The sequence below is a fragment of the Tenrec ecaudatus genome, chromosome 15, assembly GCF_050624435.1.
Source record: "Tenrec ecaudatus isolate mTenEca1 chromosome 15, mTenEca1.hap1, whole genome shotgun sequence".
Taxonomy (NCBI): Eukaryota; Metazoa; Chordata; class Mammalia; order Afrosoricida; family Tenrecidae; genus Tenrec; species Tenrec ecaudatus.
Genome location: NC_134544.1, coordinates 8,319,421 through 8,339,402, shown reverse-complemented (window position 1 = coordinate 8,339,402; position 19,982 = coordinate 8,319,421). Strand labels below are relative to the sequence as shown.

At 44.1% G+C, this 19,982-nt stretch overlaps 1 protein-coding gene across 2 annotated transcripts in view; it reads left to right on the top strand.

Annotated features, from left to right (window-relative positions):
* Positions 1–19,982, top strand: part of DOK6 (docking protein 6) — a 377,410-nt gene that overhangs the window by 233,626 nt on the left and 123,802 nt on the right. For both annotated transcript variants that reach the window (XM_075532718.1, XM_075532717.1), the window contains exon 5: positions 16,211–16,400. In XM_075532718.1, the coding sequence (XP_075388833.1) occupies positions 16,211–16,400 (190 nt within the window). The remainder of the gene's footprint in view (positions 1–16,210; positions 16,401–19,982) is intronic.

The window sequence follows — 19,982 nt, the reverse complement described above, 5'->3', positions numbered from 1 at the left end:
TTCCCATCCTGCTTCTTTCTGTCTGACAAACCTTTGTCGATTTCAAGGCATGGTGCTCCAACCAGGACCACAAACAAACCAGTCCCTTCTCCATAGGTGCCCCTAAACTTCCTTTGAGTACCAAGTAGCCCACAGACGCGTACACTTCATTAGCATAGTAGGCTACAACGACTGACCTCATTTGCAGTGTCTACGGACCAGTCTCTTCAAGGGACATGTCAATCACAGGACAGGCTACAAACAAAGACCAAATGAAAAGTAACCAACCACAAGTTGTTTGCAATTTAGACTCAAGAAATGTCAACCAACCGGGGCCCCATAAACAAGCCCTCTGGAGTAGAAAGGTGAGGCAAAAGGGTTACAGGGGGGAAATCTGCATTTACAAAAACAGGACAAATGTCTACAATGAGAGTTCGCTTCATCACAATATGGGAAAGCAATAAAAATAATGCACTTCTGTTGTGTTTTCAATCGCCTCCTGTGCACGTGAAAGTTGAACATTGAATATGGAAGTCGCAGATGAATCGATGCGTTTGAATTGTGGTGCAGGAGAAGACTATGAAGAATTCCATGGACTGCCAAAAGGACAAACACATCTGTTTGGAAGAAGTAGGGGCAGCATGCTCCTTAGAAACAAGGATGGGGAAACTTCATCTTACATAATATGGACACGCACCAGAGACCAGTCCCTGGAGATGGAGATCATGCTTGGTAGAGAAGAGGGGCAGTGAAAAAGAGGAAGGCCCTCAATGAGACGGAAGGATACAGTGGCTGCAGCAATTGACTCAGGCATAGGAACAATTGTGAGGAGGCACGGGGCCAGGCAGTGTTTCCTTCTGAAGTGCAGAGCCTTGCTGTGGGTCGGCACAGACTTGATGCCACCTGGCAACCACATGGGATATTCAGGCATCAGAGCCTATTGCCCATAGTTTAATAATCCCACTGTGTAGCTGCAACTGATCAAGAAAACACACACATGCTCGGATTGGCATAATAACCTATATTCCTGGATTTTTTTCTTTTAGTTCCTAATCTCTAGAGCAGTGGTTCTCACCCTTCCTAATGCCACAAACCTTTAATAAAGTTCCTCATGTTGTGGTGAACCCCCAACCATAAAAATTATTTTCATTGCTGCTTCATAAATGTCATTTTGCTACTGTTCTGAATCATAATGTAAATATCTGAAATGCAGGATGTATTTTCATTGTTACAAATTGAACACAATTAAATCATAATGACTAATCACAAAAACAATATGTAATTATAATTCATAAAGTGTCACTTTACCTCCAATACTGCTGCTTTTGACACAGCTGCTCTTAACAGAGTAGCTGCTTTCAACACAGCAGCTGTTTTCTACACAGTAGCTACTCTCTACACATGTCTGCATAAGTACATTATGGCACCAACCCTGTCTCAAACATCTGTATTTGTATGGGGTGTATGTGATGGGGTTTGCACGATGATGTCATTATGCTGGGTACTTATATGTGGGCATATCTGCACGTGGACAGACCTGCCTGGAGACGTATAGAGGAGCAGTGTTTTTTTTCCAATGGTGTTAGGCGACCCCTATGAAAGGGTGGCTGGACCCCTGAAGGGGTCACAACCTGCAGGTTGAGAACGGCTGCTCTAGAGTTTCCCCACTGGTCCCTTAGGACTGCAGGATCAAAGTACCACGAACTTGGTGCCCTACAACAGCACCACTCTATTCTCCCACAGGTCTAGAGGCGGGAAGTGTGGAATCAAGGTGCCAGCGGGGTCAAGGCACCTCTGATGACCCTAAGAATCCACCCCTGTACTTGTCTTTGTTCCCTTCCTGTGGTGGGGCCATTGCTAGGAATCCTTGGCTTGTGGTAGGATAACTAACTCTAGCTTCCACTTTCACCTTCATATGGCCCTGTATCTTTGTCCAAAGTTCCCTATTCTTTTTTTTTTTTAAGTTCGGTGTTGTGTGGCTTTGTTATTTATTTAAACAGCAGGAAGACAAGCTGAAATTGGTTCACTCGGGATCCAGCCCTCAGCCCTGTTCTCCATGGTGGCTTCCTGCGGTGTGGTGGCTGTTTAAAGGGATTTGGATTCAAAGAAGATTGTCTCTGGTCTGTGATGTCACGGTGCTGGTGATCTCCGCGTCCTTGCCGCCCTGGGCTTTTTCCATGTTGGCCTCCATGCTGTGCCTCTCCACAGCCTTGGCCATGAGGTCCACCCCTCTTTTGTGGAATGCTGTTACAGCTCTTGAACCAGACACAGGTTTGGCACTTTTGAAGAAAGAGCCAATCTTGCTGGGTTTCTTATTTACAGAAGTAGAGCTGGTTACAGACCAGATCCACCCTAATTTGGGGTTGTTCCAGACTCCTTTGTTGTGGGACCGTGGCTGATGTTTCGTGAGAAGCGAACCTGCATCCTTTGTCCTTTGGGCCCTGTGCCCCCTTTCTTATTTTGCACTCTCTTGTGGTGCCACGGCTGGCTAAGGACCAATGCTAGGATGGTTTCCGGGTTGGTTTGTTTCCACCTGTCCTCTGATGATGGGAACTCTTCCTACTGGGATCTTGGATTTTGTCCTGCTTTAATCTGCTTTCCCTTTTTTCCTTGTGAGCTTCGGTGAGGGGCTGGGAGACCTTCTGGCTTTTGTTCTATTCACTCACGAAGACTTCACCCTGCAAGGTTGGGCAGGGGGCCCAGCCAAGCCTTCTGGGGTGGGCTTTTTGGTATTTGCCACTCCTGCAAACACTACACTCATGCTGTTACCTGGGGCGCAATTCATCATCCCTGCTGGTAGGGTGGAACTACCTGTGCTTGCTGCACCCACCATGGCCACATCCAGGCCCTCGGAGGACATGTTGGCAGCACCTGGATGACCTACAGTTGTCCCTGCTAGAGCGACCCTGGTTTCCTATTCTTATAAAAGCACCAGTCACTAGCTTAGGGCCCATCTTGCTGCTTGACTTACCTTCTCTTGCCCATATCTGCAAAGACTATATACATTAGGGTCCTGTTCTCAGGCCCTGGGATGTAGGACTTGAACATACTATTTTGGGTAACAGGATTCGACCCAGTATCCCCATAAAACCAAATACCCAAACTCACCATCACCGAATCAATTTTGAGTCATGCTGGCTCTAAAGGCAGTGTAGAACTGCCCCTGTGGGTTTCTGATACTGCAACTCTTTACAGGAATAGAAAGCGGCATCTCTCTCCCTTGGTGCGATGGGTGGTTTTGAACTACTGACCTTGATTTTTGACAGTAAGTAGCAGAGTTTGTCTTCATAATCTTACTCTGGAATCTACTGAAATCTGTTCAGCGTTTGTAGCAACGCTTCCCTGTCAGTCGAGCAGTGGCTCTGCTTGACTAGCTTTGGGCAAGAACGACAGGCAGCAGGATACTTGGTGCATGGTCAAGGCCAAGGTTGCCTTGTAGCCAATTCAGATTCTCACCTCCTCACCCCATCAGGACTACTTTGGGCCCCATGCATCACACCTCTCAACAATAAGCCCACTTATTTAAAACATAGGATTTCAAACAACTAATTAAAATCTTGCACACCATATGAGCCTTTAAAGAGGCCCTCTCATTAGCTCTCACTGTGAGAGACTGTTAGGTTTTGGTTCTGCTGAAGAAGTGCACTGCAGCAAAATCCATTCCACAGTCTCCTCAGTGACCAGTGACGTGGGTCTCCATCTCCACGTGGTTCCTGTCGGTGAGGCTCCTGTGCCGATTGCCTCACTTCCATTGGCTTTCTCTTCCTGCCTCCCACCTTTCTTGGGTTTTAAAGTAACTGGTGACTCTTTTGCATTCTAGGGGTTTGGGGTTTTGTTTTTTTTAACATAGTTAACACAAATACCAAAAGTGACTCTTGGGACCAAACTGATTCGTGTAAAGGTGACTTCTGGCAGTGCTTGCAATTCCTGGTTTGAACAAAGCTCAGGGCTATAGTCTGAGGTTGTATGCCCACCGCAGTAGGTCCAGGGTACTGCACACTCTTAGAAGCACACCATCTTGGGGAATACACAAGACCCACCACGTCCCTCTACTTGGGTGATGTGATTAACATGTACAGAGAGAAAGACATTCCTGGTGAGGATTGGTTGGTGCACATTATGTTGTTGGTACCCTGGAGCCATTCCAGTATGAGATTTCATCCTTTATTCTCCAACAGACAACACACTTCTTTATCAGTAATGTACTTGCGTAGAGTTTGGAGGTCAGAGACAAGAGCCATAGGCATGAGGAATCCCAGCAGTACCCGCTTCCTTGTGGTCACCTGTCACCCAGGAAAATGCATATGACTGAGCGGAGACCACAGCATTGTCCTAAGGCTCAGAAGTGCTACCTTCCCCTCAGTGTTTCCCAGAGGCTTCTGACAATCCCTGCAGTGTAACCTGACTTACCCTGAGACTAGCTAAGAAGATGCATGTATGTGAATGAATGATTTAAAGGGGAAAGAAAATCTCAGGTGTTGAGATAAAGGTGGCTGTTACTTAATGTCTCCGTTATAATCATCTTTTTAAAGCATTTTATTAGGCACTCTTACAGATATTATTAAAATCCATAGTTCCATTGGATCAAGCATAATTGTAAAATTGCTGCCTTCATCATTTTCAATGCATTTACTTTTCGTCTTGAACTTCTTGATAACAGCTCTGCTTTATCCCCTCCCTTCTCCACCGCCCCCCGAATCTTCATTATATTATACATTGATATTTATTATTATTTGCCTTAAGTTAAACTAACCCATCCTCCTTAAGTTCTGTTTGTTCCCTTGAGTGGGGGTGATAGAGTCATGATAGCTATCTGTTCCCCCTTCCCCACTTTCTGCCCCTCTGTTCCCGTATCCTCAGGACATCAGTGTTCCCCTTTCTGTGTCTGAGGGGATAAGCTATCTTGAAGTTCGTGCACTGAAAGATCTTGTTTGCATTCAAGTACATACGCAGGAATAGCAAGATTAGTGAGGCAAAGCTAGGACCATAATAGTGGGAAGAGGAAATGTTACAGAACTAGAAGATAGTTGTGTATTTCCTCAGTGCTACACTGCACCCTGGATGCATCATCCCTTCCATGTGGCCCTTCTGTGAGAGGCTGTACAATTGTATTGCAGATGTGCATTGGGTCTCCACCTTGCCTATGTTGCTTCACATCAGTTTGATTGCTTGGGGGTTTTTTTTGTTTGTTTTTGTTTTGTAGTTCGTTCAAGGATCGTTTGCTGGCCCTTAGGAGCGTTTTCCAGTCCAGTCTGTTGGGGCACCATTCCCTGGCCCCAAAGTCCACTTTCAGCATTCCCTGGGGACCTTGCCACTCCATTCCCTTGCTGTTCTGCTGCACTCCCCCAGTGCTTTGCCTCAGTGTGGTGGGATCAGGTCAGGTGCAATTCCCACACTGTGTCTCCGGTGCTGTCCCCTGTATCGCCCTTAGTCACTGAGGGGCATCATGTCTCATAGTAGGGCCAGCCATGTTGTTCTCTCTGTGGACTGGCTGCTCTACTCAGGAACATCATCCTCACGGCCTGGTGGGCTTGATTGCTTGTTTTTGAACTTCTGACACCTTTTCCCGTCAACACTTCATGATCACATAGGCTGCTGTGCTTCTTCCATGTGGACTTTATTACTTCCTTGTTAGATGACTGTTTGACTTCAAGCCTTCCTCTAAGACCCCAGAAGTTATGTATTTTAATAGCCAGGCAGTATCAGCTTTCTTCAGCACATTTGCTTATGCACCTTCTTTGTCTTAAGCAACCTTGTTGGGAAGATGAATATCCTACATTGCCACGTTATTAAATAAAACATTCTTGTACTGAGGTAAGATTTAAGTAGAAGCTGAAACTCTGTCTGCTTCCCTATTATACTTATATGTACATACCTAGATAAATACACCTATCTGTATATACTTATATCTTCACATATTTATATCTTTACCTAAGTACATATATATATATATATTTATACCTATATATAATTTTTACTCCCTAGATGTTTCCATTTCTTATTTGCTTTCCTTTCCTTCTAATTTCATGCTTACCCCTCATTGCCCTCTCAGTAATTCCTCTCAGATACATTGTCATTGGTAATCATCTTTACTTAGAAACATCATCTGCTTTCATGTGGACTCAGAAGGGCACATGGTGTAGGGGTAGCAGGGAAGCGAACCTGCTCGGTAGATCACCCACACGCATGCACACACACACGCACACGCACACGCGCACACACACACTCACTCACTCCTTCTTAGCCTGCAGATCACATTGCCACAGGAAAATCCTTATTAAAGTAGGTGGTTCAAGCTTCAGATCCTTCCGATTTCCAGAATCGCTTGATCTGTACTCAGCCTTGACATTAGCCTACACCGCTGGCCTTCGGAAACATTGGGGTGTGGTGTTGCAGTATGGTGGTCACTTATAAAGCATTCACTACACAAAAGAGTAGGTACAGACAAGAAATAATTGTCATTAATCCTTCACAGAAGAGGTAAACATCACCTGCACTAAACAACCCACTGGTAGGAAGCCTGTGAGTCCAGTAAGAAGTAGGCCCACAGGAAAGGCTCAGCTTGATATCCATGCTTAGGTTGGGATCTTACTGGGATTAGCTACAAGTTTTAGGTTGGTTCAAATCTTATCTTTCAGCCTTGTTCAACAACTGCTATGCAAACCATGTTTTCTATCACCAAGCATTTGTTATAAAACATGAGAGAAAATAAGCTATTTCCCACCGACTGTACTTCATTAAGGAGCCCTAGTGGACTAGTGGGGGAAGCATTGGGCCCCCCCGACTGAAAGGTCAATGGTAATAACCCATCAGCTGCTCCAGAGCAGTAAGACGTGGCCATCAACATCTATCAGATATCCATCCTTAGAAATCCTGGGGGCAGCTGTACCTTTGGAGAAGGTTACTATGAATCGGAATCAACTCAAGATCAGGGCATTTGGGGGCCTTAAGTATCTGAAGATATGATAAACAAACTCTTCATGAACATTTGAGGTAAAATATGTTTCACAGAAATGATAGGACCATGCTAGCATGTGTGGCATGCAGAATTCTTAATGGCAACAAGAAAAAAAATATGCCTAACAATGTTTCTTTAAAAAAAAAAACTGCAATATATATTGAGAAGAAAATATCGTGCTAATGTGTAAAACAGTTAAATTTCACAAGTAATAATGTAACACAATGACAACATGTTAGAGTGAAAACTAAATGAGCAAACAATACCATCAACATGAAAGAGCCCTGATGGACTGCTAACCAGGTGTGTTATTCTGGGTACTTTAGAGGGAACTTGAAGCAAGCAACTGCTAAGTACCAGTACAAACCCACAGAAACTCATGTATAAGAGAGAGCTTTATGTGACGGTTAATTGTGCATCAAGAAAATATCCCAGCCTAGTGCTGCCCAGGCCCACAAATCCAACATTAACCCATATGTCCCCCACCAATCCACACAGTCCTCCTCCATCTCACAAAACAGACACAACAATGCTGACTGCAAGAGGAAAGCTGAGTCAGTGAATGCGTAAGCATCTCAGCGCTGCCAGGGGTCCCCACATGGCTGCTCCAGCACCCAGGGCCGCATCGGGGTAGGTCCATGTGGCTTCTCCAGCACCCAGGGCTGCATCTGGTAGGTCTATGTGGCTTCTGGGGATGTCTTGCAGGAAGTCAGCCTTGCAAGCGGAAGCATGGAACTGCTAAGGCAGCTTCATCCTGGTACAACCATCACAAAGCAAGAGACCCGAGAACTAGGAAAGCAAGGCTCACTGAGCCGTTTATCCTCAGCCCTTCAATTAATCCCACATGTATTTATCGGCCAGGTTGGCACAATAAATTAACTCACCAGGTGAAAGGTTCAAAGCCACCGGTGGCTCTGTGGGAGATCACGGTGAGGCTGCCCATTTCCGTAAAGACTAACAGCTTCAGAAAGCCCCAGGAGCAGTTCCCTTGGGTTGTGAGTCTGAATGGGCTTACAGGCCTCCTCAGGTCGTCCACATGATGTTCCCTGCCCTGCCCTGGTCCATCCGGTGACCACAGCACACCACTGGCAGGTTAGTCAATGATGTCTGGAAAGCAGCTTGACGAGGGACCTGCACAGGGTGCTGTGCACATGAATCCAATGATTCAGAATTAGGGGCCCAATGCAAGGGACGACTCAAGGATATTAAAAATGATCCAAGATTTATAAACAAGAATAGAGGACACAGCATGGATCGATAGGAACAGAATGAATTACTCAGCAAATAGGGTAGAATATGTGTCATTTTATTGCAGGTTAATTTATATTGGCAAAAATGGGAATTACATCCATGTTCATCAAATGGGGGATTTTTAAATAATTGCGACACAGTAAAACAATGGAATACTACACATTCATGGAACATCATGTTCCCAAGGGAAAGTTGATAGCATTTTGAAATTGGGTGTTCTCTCTTAAGTGTAATTTACAATGGTCACTATTTAATTTCAGTCTAATGACATGTATGTGACTATGTTTGCTTCTTACAATAATAATACACTATGACTCTGGTGGGAATTATCTAAGGGACACCACCAGTTGAGTTCACTCCATTTTCAGAATGATTTCTCTGTCGTTACTGCAAAGCACACGATTTCATTGCAGATGCGAAAAAAAAGATATAATCTGCGGTCCCTTGTTTTTGGTAAAGAAAAAGAAATGGCTGGGAGGATTCAAACATTCGCCTGGGACTTGTTTTGTTGGAGCATGGCTGGTTTTCTTCGAGGACGGCAGCTGCTGCCATTCACAGGGGCCATGTGCTCGGAGCAGATGGCACCTGGCAGCCGAATTCATTGCCTCGTGCCATATTATTCAAAAAACAACAGCAACTTAAAAAAAACACATTATATTCTGGTGGAATTGAGTACTGTCGTGGAAATGGAGAGACATTTTTTTGAAGAGCTTCACAAACACTGATTGGCATCAGTCACCCTTTGTGGTTCAGCTGCCCAGTGCTGTGCTCAAGATTTGGTCAACAAACTGTGCCCAGGTCTGCTGCCTCAAGTGGCCCTGCTAAGCCCCTGGAGCTGGTGAGTGAGGCCCGCTGCCAGGCGCCAGGACAATGGTGATGTTGCAGATAAGAATGGAGTGATCCTGAAATGTTTTCTAGGTAACACTTGGTCTAGACTATGCCTTCAGCACTTGAATGACAGCTGAAAGCCAAGTGCATAGTACTAGATAATAGAGTGAATACAGATTCCAAGCTGAGAGGAATCCTGGAAGACGAATCACAGGATATGGCCTTGGTTTATCCAAGGCCAAATCCTAGTAGATTTGTGTATTGGTGCTCAGTATTAGACCAGGGATTATGGCTGAGTATTTGGCAACTGTGGGTTGATTTTGTATTGCTATGAACATTTCATGGGTTAAGCAGTAGTTATTTAGCAATAAACAAGTATAAAATAGACCTTTCTCTTCATGTTTGCTTATATATCACCTAATACAAAAACCAAAATCAGCACCCTTGGAGGCCATTTCAATGCATAGAACAGAGCTGAACTCCCCCCAGGGGATTTCTAAACCCTTAATCTCTCTGGAAGGTGACTACCACACCCCTCTCCCTCAGCAGAGCCTAATACAGGAATCTAGATTGGGCCAATACTTGGAAATAAGTGCAAAAGAACAAGGCACTGTCCAGTCCCGTCTGCCCTCACATAGTTGTTGTGTGTGAGCCCAGAGTTGCAGCCTGTGCCAGTCTATCTCATTGAGAGGCTTTCCCTGTGGGTTGTATGAAGTTTGACGAGTTTCTCAAAGGACTAATATTTCCTGACAATCTATCCAAAGTACGCGAGATGAATTCATGTAGAAGAGCACGTTGTAATCCAATGATAATTTTGGTGACATATAACCTTTTCAACCATGCATTCCTTCACACAATTCTACATTAATACTTGAGTTTTTATTTATTTTTCAGGATACTATTATTAACGAGGCTCTAGGGTCCCAAACTCGGCTGAGCTTGGAAGTCACCTGAGGAACTTGTAAAAATAGAGTCCGCGGCTTCATTTTCAGTCTAGTGAGTTAGAATCTTGTGGTGAGGAGCCTCCAGGAAACCCTGGTTTCACCAGATCCCCAGCAGACTCCAATGACCAACCAGGCCTAGAGTGTAGGCCACTTGCTTTCTTGCACCTTCATTTGGTCACAGGATATCTATTGGCTTGTTCGTTCTCGTTAGGAGTGCTTTGTTGATGGTCCTCTTAAAAGAAAAATGAACTGTTGCAAAAGGTTCCCATTCTTTTTAAGTTTTTCTCACTTCTTTCCTGTCATTTGCCAAAAGAGCTTTTTCTTTGAGATGGGACGCTCTTCTTCAAATGCATATTGAAGAGCAATTTGGAAGCAGGCGCTGGTCTTTGTTAAAGAACAGAGAGAGAATCACTGTCCAAAGGCACTTCGTGTGGTTGCTATAACTTTCCAAGCTCCCCTAGCTGCGTATGAAGACTGGGTTCACAAACCAGCAGGTCTCAATGTGTGCTCCTACCACTTCTTAGGAAGAAGGAAGTAGTCTGGCCCCAAAGCCATTGAATCCAAAAGGCAGGTAGTATGGTGGGCCTAGCAAGCCGTGTGGGAGTCAACCATGCAGTGATTAGGAACCACACTTTAGGGAGAAAAACATCGTAGTTCCCTGCCATCAATGATGCAAAGTCATAGTGAGCCTATAGGATAGGGTAGAACTGCTTCTGCAGCTTTCCAAGACACTAACTTTTTATGGGCCTAGAAAGCCTCACTTTCTGCCTCAGAGGCCCTGGGGGTTTCGAACTGCTGACCTTGTGGTTGACAACCCATTGCACAGCCACTATACCAGCTGGGCTCCATACACCCTAGGCAGGACTGCCAATTGTTGCTGCTGTTCTTAGATGCCCTCAAGTCAACTTTCCTCTCAAAGTGACCCCGTGTGACTGTACAATTCCCCCTAATGTGTTCTCCAGCCTGTAATCCTTATGGCTGCAGTTAGCCAGGCCTTTCTCCCAAAGAGGTGCTAGGTAGTTGCGAACTGCCAACCTTCAGGTTAGCAGCCCAACAGTTGCCCTTTTTTTTTTTTTTTACCACCACCTGGGCTCCTTAGCAACCAACTGGAGGATCTCAAATAAGTAACTGTAAAAAGGTAATTAAGAACACCTGTCTGCTGGTAGGTTCAGGAAGGTAAACATTTGAAAACATTCTCTTCCTAGAACCAATTTTAACCATTCCTCTGGCACAGGACCTTGCAGTGTCTCGTTCTTTGGTACACAGGGAATCTATGGGTTGGAGCTGGCTCGATGGTCCCTAATAACAACCACTGTGACATGGTCTCTCTCCGGGAGGCCTTGGTGAGCTCCTGGGAGCATCATTCACTGGGAACTGCCTCTTCTCTTCATGCCACATCACCTGGTGGTTTAAGATCTCCCAAGTTCCCAGTGACTTGCACCCTGTCAGAATTCCAGCAGAAGATGGATCTTGATTATGGGTAATAGCATTTCTTAGGATAACTTCTTCCATAAGACGTGGGAAACAGCATCCAGAACAAGAAGTTGTTGGTAGATTCTGGGAAGTGTGCAGATAGGGAGAGTGGGGGCCAGGGAGAAGGAGAACCATTTCTGGCTTTTCGTGTGCTTTTGATTGCCTAGAAGAGGACCCTTGGAAGGTGCCTGGGGCAGCTCCTGAAGAGTGCTTGTAGGTAAATGCGCCTAACAGATGCTTTATATCCAGGGCCCTAAGTCATAGGAGTCTTACATCCACTTAGGCAATCTCTTCCCCCTTTCTCTAATGTTCCATGAGGAGATTGGTACTTGGGCCGTTTGTGGATCACTGGGCTTTTCTGCTAACATCGGAATGCTTGGGCATCTATGATGAGTCTTCCGGGTCTCCTTCTACACTACTTTGATGACATGTCATCTTTTATGTCCCATCAGCCTGAAGGACAAAGAGTCTTCACAAAGTTTGCTGAGAGATGCCAAAACCATTTCATTCTGTTTTGTTTTGGTTTTTTTTGAAGACCCCTCAATATCAGGATTATTCTTTTGCATGTTGTTTTTCTTTTTTCTCTAAAATACCACACCATGGGTGCAGAAGTTAAAAACCAATAGCATTTCAAGCAACAATGAAACGGCTTGATGCTATTTCTCCTCCCACATAATGTCAAGTTGTAGCTCTTGACCTCACAGCAGCAACTCTCTAGTTGGAATCTATCAGCTTTCCACTTTACAGCGACCACAGTCTCCCTGTGCACGAGGGAGGCCACTGGCATATGACTCGAAGCCGAACTTGATCACAAGGCTCTTGGCCAACAGAAAGAGGGTTGCTGAGCAGGCATGACCGAGGGAGTCAGTGTGGAGGCCAAGCTTCATGTCTCCCTTTATGCAAGATCATGTCCCCTTGGAGTGATTATTACTTGTCAGCCAGCCTGAGTGGGGATTGTAGCAGGAAGGTGAGGGATATGTGTTCAGCTAGAAGCCCTGGTGCTGTGGCGGTTACACATGGAACTGTGATCCGCATGGTGGGCAGCTCAAAACCACCAGCAGCCCTTGGGAGAAAGACGGCTTTTTCTACTCCTGTAAACAGCTACAGTCTTGGAAGCCCACTGGGGGCTGCTGTGAGTCAGCCTTGACTTGATGCATTTGTTTTGGATCTTTCCTTGGTGACCCAGAATTTCAAGCTTTATAGAATGCATTTACTGCTCTTGAATTTTAAAACTGTAGATACAATAGGACTGTGTTCTTAATTTCTCAACTAGAAAATTTTTCTCAATGGCCATTTCTATAGTGACTGAATGTTAAATCCACATACATGTTGTTCTCCTGGGAGCAATCATCAAAGCAGAACAATTAATCTTCAGATTATCTTTTGTACAACGATACCTGGTCCCTTGAATACAAATAGTAATTGCACAGTTATCAAACTTCAGTTGGTGTGCTTGCTAAAATTAGCGTGCTTCTGTAAATTAAATCTATTTGGAATCCGCATATTGTTCATGGAGGTCAGTGAATCCCAACAAAAGCACCTACCACACATCAGTCCTTCGATTCCACAGACCAACCAACATTCAATGTCAAGACCATGGTGTGAGACGGATAATGACACATTCCAATTCTCTTTTGCTGTTAGATGCACCACTTTGCTCTCAAAATAACTCAATATACAAACCCACTATCGAGTTAATTCTGACTCATACCAACCCTATATGACATAGTTGAACTACCCTCCACACCTGCCCCCCATGGGGTTTCCAAAGTTGTAAAATCGCTGTGGAAACACTGCCACATCTTTCTCCTTTGAAGTGACTGGTAGGCTTGAGCCCTTGGCCCTTTGATTGGCAGCCAAGCCCTTTAACCACTGCTCCACAAAGTCAAAACCCATTGCCAGTGAATTGATCCTGACTCAGAGTCCTTATATAGGGTTTCTGAGACTAAACATTTACAGAAGCAGACAGCCTTAACTTTCTCCCAAGGTGTGGCTGGTGGCTTTGACATGCATCCCACAGGGCCATTCGAGCTCCTTAGTACAGCACCAGGGACTCCTTACTTAACCCAGATAGCAGCTCCATTGAATCACTGCTCACAAGTCACACTAACTTATAAAAATATACCTCCCTGCACTTCTTAAACTCTTGTTGTCATGACTAATTGTTTGTCATTCCCCAATCACGAATCTCATGTTCATCATGGCATACATTTATTTCACTCAACCAATATGTGTGCATCCCTTACTACAAAGCAAGTCTGGTATAGAAGCCAAAGGTGTTTTACAAAGCATATTTAGTACTTGAAGTGAATCATCTAACATTGCTTATCAAAATAGAGTACATTTAATCCATTTTAAGAACTGGGTGATACAGAATTTTGCAGTATCCATGGAAATATGTTACTGTGTTAGTCTTGGTAGAAATGAATTCATAGACAAATGTGTATGAGAAAGAGCTTTATATACAAGAGCAATTGAATCTTGAGTAAACTTCCCAGCCCAGTTCAGGTCAAGTCCATAATTCCAATATTAGCCCATATGCCCAATACCAATCTATAAATTCCTCTTCAGACTCACATGCAATGTCGCCTAAAACAGGAAGATCACAGGCCAGTAGGTGCAAAGTCTTGTAGATCCAGTGGTGGTAGAAGCATCTCAGTGCTGTCAGTTTCTCCACGTGGCTCCTGCAGTTCCCGCTCTGGCTGCATCAGTGTTGCCCCATCAAGTTCTTAGTCAGTAATGTCTTGCAGAGAGTGAGCCTGTGTGTCCTGCTTCCAGTGAACTATGTACCTCCTGAGACTTCAAATGAGGTCATCAAGCTGTGACCTGGTTGACAGGTTAAACTCCACCCCTTCATTTTGTTTTTTTGGGGGGAGGGTATTAAAATCATTTTATTGGGGGCTTGTACAGCTCTTATCATAATCTACCCATCCATCCATCGTGTCAAGCAGATTTGTACATTTGTTGCCATCATTTTCAAAACATTTTCTTCTAGAGCCATTACTATCAGCTCCTCATCCCCTGCTGCCCTCCCTCCCTCAGGAATGCTTGATAATTTATAAATTATTATATCTTATACTGACTGATGTTTCCCTTCACCCACTTTTCTGTTGTCCATCTCCCTGGGAGATCATTGTGATTGGTTCCCCCTTTGTCGTCCGACCGTCCCTTTACCCTCCTGGTATTTCTACTCGCATTATTGAAACTAAGGGGGTTATCTGATTTGGATTCCCTGTGTTTCCAGCTCCTGTCTGTACCCATGTGCATGCTCTGGTATAGCCAGATTTGTAAGGTAGAATTGGGGTCATGATAGTGGAAGGGAGGAAACATGAAAGATTTAAAGGAAAACTGTATGGTTCATCGATGCTATAGTACACCTGACTGGCTCATCTCTTCCTTGTTACCCTTCTGTAAGGGCATGCCAAGTTGTCTACAGATGAGATTTGGGTCTCCACTCCGCACTTCCCCTCATTCACATGGATAGGATTTTTTTGTCCTCAGTCTTTGATGCCTGACACCTAATCCCATCCACACCTCATGACACACAGGCTGGTCTGTTTCTTCCATGTGCACTTTGTTGTTTCTCAGCTAGATGGCCCCTTGCTTATCTTCAAGGCTTTAAGACCCCAGACGCTATCTATTTTGATAGCCAGGCACCATCAGCTTTCTTCACCTTATTTGCTTATGCCCCCATTTTGACTTCAATGATTGTGTTGGGAAGGGGAGCATCACAGAATACCAGGTTATTAGAACAAAGCGTTCTTGCATTGAGGGAGTACTTGAGAAAGGGTGCCATGCCCTGGCCCCAAAGTCTATTTTTTGTATACCTCGGGGACTTCATCGCTTTGCTCAAACTGCTCTGTTGCATGTCCTTAGCATTTCACCCTGGAGTTCACCCCTTCACTCTTAAGTCTAAAGTGTACAACAGATTATGTAACTACTACAGTTACCAAACAAGATTTGGAATCACTGCCTCATAATCAGATTTTCAACCTAACATATCCAAGACAGAAAGAAAAAAGTTTGCCTCCATTTGCATATCAAAACAATGTCTTTAACTCTGCAGAAGGCAGTCATGATCATCTGCAATTATCCTATGCTGAATGTCACCTGGAATAAAATTTGTTTTGAGATACAATCTGAATTATTTGTTCAGGAAGTAGGGAATCATTCTGGGGTTTATTTGACTACTTTAAGTCTCAAAGGTGAATTTGAGTCAGTTCTTGATTGAATAATAAAATCCGTAAAGACAACATAGGTGCTATACCCATCTTGATTGTGTCATTGAAGAGTGAGTACCCCTGGGACAAAAACCCTGTCCATCTTTAACCCTTTTCTTTTCATGATGGAATTTGATCGATCGATCTGTATCATGGAGAATGCATGCAATAAAAAAGCTACGGAATGGGAATGAATGGGGATTTTAACGGTGACCCCATTCCTCATTCAAGGAGGTTCTGTAGTGCTGCGTTTCAAGTGCTCGTCTGCTAACTAAAAGGGCAAGAGAACCAACGCACCATCCACTCCTCAGCAGAGGGCTGTGCAGGGCACTTCCATAAAGGTGCTCCCCTTCAGAAACCCTCTGGGGCAGTTCCGCTGGTCTTACAGGAGGGCTGTGTCATCATTGACTCATCCTCAGTGGTTTGGGTTTGGAGTTCCTCACACAAAAAGCTGTGATGGAGGTTTGAGGGTGGTGGAAGAGCTTCCTGACAGCTGCAAGTCACCCATGAGTCCTACTCGTTCATGCTCAATGCCCTCCACTCTTTGTTTCCTACAGAACGGTTCAACGTGTACCTCATGCCTACACCCAATCTGGATATTTATGGCGAATGTACCATGCAGATCACTCATGAGAATATTTATCTCTGGGATATCCACAATGCCAAGGTCAAGCTGGTGATGTGGCCTCTCAGCTCATTGAGGAGATACGGTCGGGACTCGACGTGGTTCACATTTGAGTCGGGAAGGTGAGTGCTCCGGCGAGCGAGTGAGAGAGATGGGAACAGGCCCTCCTGAAAGGAAGGTTGTGACCACTGCTGCCGTTTGCTTTGCTTTAAGGGGTAGAAATAACAAAAGATGCCATTTCTTTAGATTTGTGGTGATAACCTAAGTCGGGTTGTGTTCATGGTTGGTATGAGAATGGCCTCATTCACAATAACTTTGTTCTGTTTCACTGACATCAAACTAGTTTCATAATTATCTCAATATACCATTTGGAGCAAGGTATCGCAGTACTTTATTTTGATGTGTCTTTGGGCAAGTGTATTCTTAAGAAATTCAATGTGTCCTTTCTTTGTGTGACGTTATTTTACTACTCCTGAATGCTTGTTGGACGTTTATGCAGCAAATTAGGGTTTTGCTTAAAAATTGTTGCACATATCTGGTTACACTTTCCACATTTTCCCAAATGTCAACATTTTCATTTCTGATCTATTTGTCCCATTTCATATGGGACTTGGCTTTCCTGCCCCCAGAGACCTTGTTATCATAGGGCTGTAGCAAATGCTGACCGCTGTTCTCAGAGATGATACATGTATATGAAGGGGCTTCAAAGGTTTGTGGGGAAACTCCACTTTTTCATTCCAACGTCCCATGAGCTTTGGAAGTCTCCTTCTCCACCTGTTCCTCCCTCATCAACCCTATCCTAACCATCATTGCTCCTTTATGGTAACAGTAACACATCGACTGTTTTGCAGTAATGAAAGCTGAGGTTTGAAAGTAAAACTGTGATGATTATGGGTTACCTTGACTGAGTGATGTTTCTCAGTACTTGGCAATTATGTAATGAAGGAATTTGACAGATAGGTAATGATGCTGCTGTCTTTTGTTTTGTGATTTGATGTGGTCATCCACCAGGTTCACTGATTTTGCATAATGACGTGGTCTTTGGGGTTTAACCTTGTGATGATGATGATGTGTGTGTGTGTAATATTGCTGTTTTCATGATCCAATCGATTTTGGGTGTTGTAGGTAAAGGTGGCTTCCAGGATTCTTCTCAGTTCAAAATTTAAAGTGTGTTTGTCTCAGAGGCTCCTTAGTCTTTGTTCGTCTAGTAACGCTTGTATATTTTCTTTAAAATTTTCAGTTTTATCATTTTCTCCTGTTCTATTCAGGACCATACATTATGGCCCTGATCAGAATCATCTGTCTTTGTTGCTGGGCACCATCTAGTTCTGGGCTCCGAATGGGTGACGCTGTGGTTTGTGTAGATAGTTGGTGCTGTAGTCCATTTTCTTCTTCCCTTTTGCTCCCGATGAGTACAAACCAGTGATCGTGCTCACTCACATGCTTGTAAGACCCCAAATGTTGCCTACCAAACCAGGGGTCAGAGCCCGATTTCTATAGACTCTGCTCTGCCATTAAACGGAGCTTTCTTACATAACTGTGGTCCAAAGACTTCAAATGCCGTTAACCAATGCTGTGAGGTGTGTGATTATTCCTGGGAGTTGAGGCCGTGCCCCTGTGTGTTATTATATGTATAAATAGATATGCATCACTTGCAAGCATGTGTATAGATGTGACTTTAGATAGTTGTATGTATGCTGAAATATTTTATTACATACATGCATGCATATATCAGGCTAACCTCTCACCTAGATTGTTTTGGTTGTTACTTTTGATGTTAAATTGAATCCGTCACAGCATTTACCAGTAATGTTTCTAATTTCTGTGTAGTTGGTGTCATCATTATTTTAAGGTGAGCTCGGTTTACCAATATTCAGTGGTCCCTTTATGACCACCTGAAGTAATAGTGTCTATTATCCAGAGTGTGACTCTCCACTCCCCTGGAGCTGGTCACCATCAAGTAAGATTGATTTCTGTGAATGCATTACCGTATATACTCGAATATCAGCCGACCCGAGTATAATCCGAGGTACCTAATTATTACCTGGGAAACCAGAAAAACTGATTAACTCGAATATAAGCCTAGGGTGGGAAATGCAGGATGTGAATTAACACAGAGACCAGAGGGGAGAGACGGAGCGCAGCCACAGATACCAGTTCAGCTGCTGGCGTAAGTGAATCACTATGGGTGGTTCTGTGAATTGGAGCTGTCCATGTCATATGATGGCTCTGATTGGTTAGATGTGAATAAACAAACATTCAAAGCCCTTCAGCATCAGCCGGACTTTGAATGAACAGCAGAGGAATGGCAATCACCCGTGAGATATTACACCTCCCTGGGGTACCACTGACCCGTGTATAAACGGAACCCCAGTTTTCAGCACATTTTTTTTGTGCTGCAAAACTCGGCTTATACACGAGAGTATACAGTACTTGGTTTTGCCTTTTTATAAAAGTGGAACCACACAGTATTGGTCCTTTGGGTTGGGTTAACTTTTCTCACTGAGCATAAAGTTCATCCATGTTGAAAGATGTCTACCAGGAGCATCATTGTTTTTATAGCTGTGTGGCATTTAGTCATATGAATAGATCATATTTGTTATCTTCTCCTCCATTGATGAACACTTAGGTTGTTTCTGTATTTTTCCCACCATTATGAGCAACGCTGCAATGCACATTGGTGTGTATGGCTCTCCATGCCACTGCTATTGGGACTCTAGGGTATTGACCTAGGAGTGGGGCTTCTGAAACATGATCACAGAAATATTTGCAAACCCATCATTTAAAAAGTGTGTAATTCAGACTCTTTTTAAAATCATTTTATTGGGGGCTCGTACAACGCTTTTCATAATCCTTACAACCATCCATTGTGACTCAGACTTTAAACTTGATGTGTGGTGGCAAACTTATGGGTGTCTTGATTTTATAATGTGGCTGGAAGCCTTTTATTTAAAAAGGAGTGCTTGTTTCACAATTATTACTCACCGACACCAGGTTAGACAGTCGCTGACGCTGCTGTTGGGTGCTATAGAGCTGGCTCTGACACTCGGTGACCCCATGTACAACAGATGGAGACACTGGTCCTGCATGATTCTCACAATGGTGTCCCAGCCCATTGCTCCAGACACTGTGTCAACCCATCTTATAAAGGGCATGGTCCTTTTTCATTGACCTACTTTACCAAGCATGATACCCTTTTCCATGGACTTTCTCTTGATACTACATCTAAAGTACATATGTGTCCTTATACATGTAATACACGTTACAGTGTGTTAGCATCTTTGCTTCTAAGGAGCATTTTGGCTAGACTGCTTCTAGGAGTCACTTGTTTGTTCTTTTGGCAGTCCACGGTACTTTCAATAGTCACCAACACCACAGTTCAAATGGCTCAGTTATTCAATGTCCAACATTCATGTGCATGTGAGATAATTGAAAACACCATGACTTGGGTCAGGTACACATTAGTCTTCAAAGTGACATCCTTGCTCTTCAACACTTTAAAGACCTCTTGTATAGCAGATTTTCTCAATGCAATATGTCCTCTGATAGTTCGACTGCTGCTCCCATGTGCGTTGATTGTGGATCCCAAAAGAAACCAAACTCCCGGCTATCTAGTCCATTCTGATTCCCAGCAACCGTACAGGACACAGTAGACCTGCCCCTATGGGTTTCTGAGACGGCGACTCTTGATAGGAGTAGAAAAC